Source organism: Montipora capricornis, chromosome 1, assembly GCF_036669925.1.
Source record: "Montipora capricornis isolate CH-2021 chromosome 1, ASM3666992v2, whole genome shotgun sequence".
NCBI lineage: Eukaryota > Metazoa > Cnidaria > Anthozoa > Scleractinia > Acroporidae > Montipora > Montipora capricornis.
This window is the reverse complement of record NC_090883.1, coordinates 25,370,624-25,372,343: the sequence shown is the minus strand read 5'-3', so window position 1 is coordinate 25,372,343 and position 1,720 is coordinate 25,370,624. Positions and strand designations below refer to the sequence as shown.

Sequence of the window (1,720 nt, the reverse complement as noted above, 5' to 3'; positions counted from 1 at the left end):
ATAACCAACAAGGCCTTCTCCCTTTGGCAAATGACGAAGTGTTTTAATATTACTTTAAGCTGAAGTTTACTTTAAACCGACCAAAATTGCTCAAATCTACGGTTCGTAATTCCAGATTCATGTCGATCGAAATATTTGTAACTGATAATATTTATAAGTTAATTAATTTAAATTATTGAAGTTCTTCGAATATATCTGATACACTATACTATGTACATATAATAATAATAATTTGTTTGTAGCTACTTCATTGAAATAAAGTGCAACTTACTTGACAGAGAATAAAGTGCAGTTAGCAGTGTTCAGAAATATAAAAACTACACAAGCCGATGGACCATGAAAAACGTTGTACAAGCTGTATACTCACTTGCGATCGCCGCAGAAGTAGGGGACCATTGTAATAACCCAGCCTCTTCTTAATAAACAAGAAACTTTTTTACTCCTGATCTCACAATAAGCTTAGCAGTGGATATCGCACTTCTTTAAAGCAATTTAACAATCATGCGTCCAACGATACACGCTTGCTAGGAGTAATTCAAACACCAACTTACCAGATAAAAATTCAAACACGTCTAAGTGGTCTCATCTAGCTACCGGAAACACGTTGGTGAATGGAATTCAACAGAATCCTCTGGAATTTACCCCTTATTTGAGGTCAAGCGATCTTTTCACAGAAGATAAGATTGCTACGTGTGCAAATCGACGGTTGTAGCTCGGCAGGAAGTTAACTAAACGAAAGATTTTGTGGGTGGGTTGCCCCTTTTACTAAGCTGTCGGAACTTGTTGCGCAGGCCAAAAGAAAAGGTCAAGAAAACTGGAAACGAATATTAGCATGAAAGGAAACGTGGACTGGACTGCGGCGGGGACAACTTTGCTTTGAGGCCATCACCCCTTTTTTTTTCGTTTAGCGTCGTTTAGCGTCCTGATATTGGGTCGCTCGGTCGGATTGAAAAAAAAAAAACCTCAAAATCATTGCTCATGATTGCTGTTGAGCCAGGAAAACAATAAGACGTAAACCCAAAATCTATACACCGTATTCATAAATAGCATGATGACTCCGTCGATCTCGAGAGACCATGCTAGACTGCGCCCAGGCTTGTCACTTTGTGTTGCAGCGCCGGGTGTGGCTGTAAAGGCCGATGCGGGACCCGCATTGCCTGTTGCATCTGCTGCAGGTAAAGACCGGCTCCTGTCTTCCTGTCTGAGATGGGGCTGACTGTAGCAGCTGCTCCTTGCGAAGGCGTTTCTCTTCCCAGCGGGTTGCTCTCCTCTCCTCTGCTTCCTTGATGACTGCTTGTGTGGTGGACCGCCAGCCAGATCGGTCCGAGGCTGCTGACTCTAGGTCGGAGGGGTTGAACCCACCAGCCTTCAGATCACGCTTGCACACATCCTTGTAGCGGAGGGCTGGACGTCCTGTGGGTCTGGTGCCAGTGGCCAGCTCCCCAAACAGCATGTCTTTGGGGATGCGGCCGTCATCCATTCGAGTGACATGGCCAAGCCAGCGCAGACGTCTCTGGGTCAGGATGGCAAATATGCTGGGCATCCCTGCCTTGGCCAGGACGTCGATGTTGGTGACGCGGTCTTGCCAGGTGATGCCAAGGAGTCTGCGGAGGCAGCGCATGTGGAAAGCATTCAGCCTGCGTTCCTGGTAGGAGTAGAGGGTCCATGCTTCACTGCCGTAGAGGAGAGTGCTCAGTACACAGGCCTGGTAGACTCTCAT

General features: G+C 46.2%; 1 protein-coding gene across 1 annotated transcript in view; it reads right to left on the bottom strand.

The window, feature by feature from the left end:
* The window catches only part of LOC138035007 (amyloid beta A4 precursor protein-binding family B member 1-interacting protein-like), a 48,086-nt gene extending 47,547 nt beyond the window's left edge, over positions 1–539 (bottom strand). The window contains exon 1 of the mRNA XM_068882031.1: positions 368–539. Coding sequence (XP_068738132.1) covers positions 368–396 — 29 coding nt within the window. The 5' untranslated portion in view covers positions 397–539. The remainder of the gene's footprint in view (positions 1–367) is intronic.
* Positions 540–1,720: the final 1,181 nt, after the last annotated feature.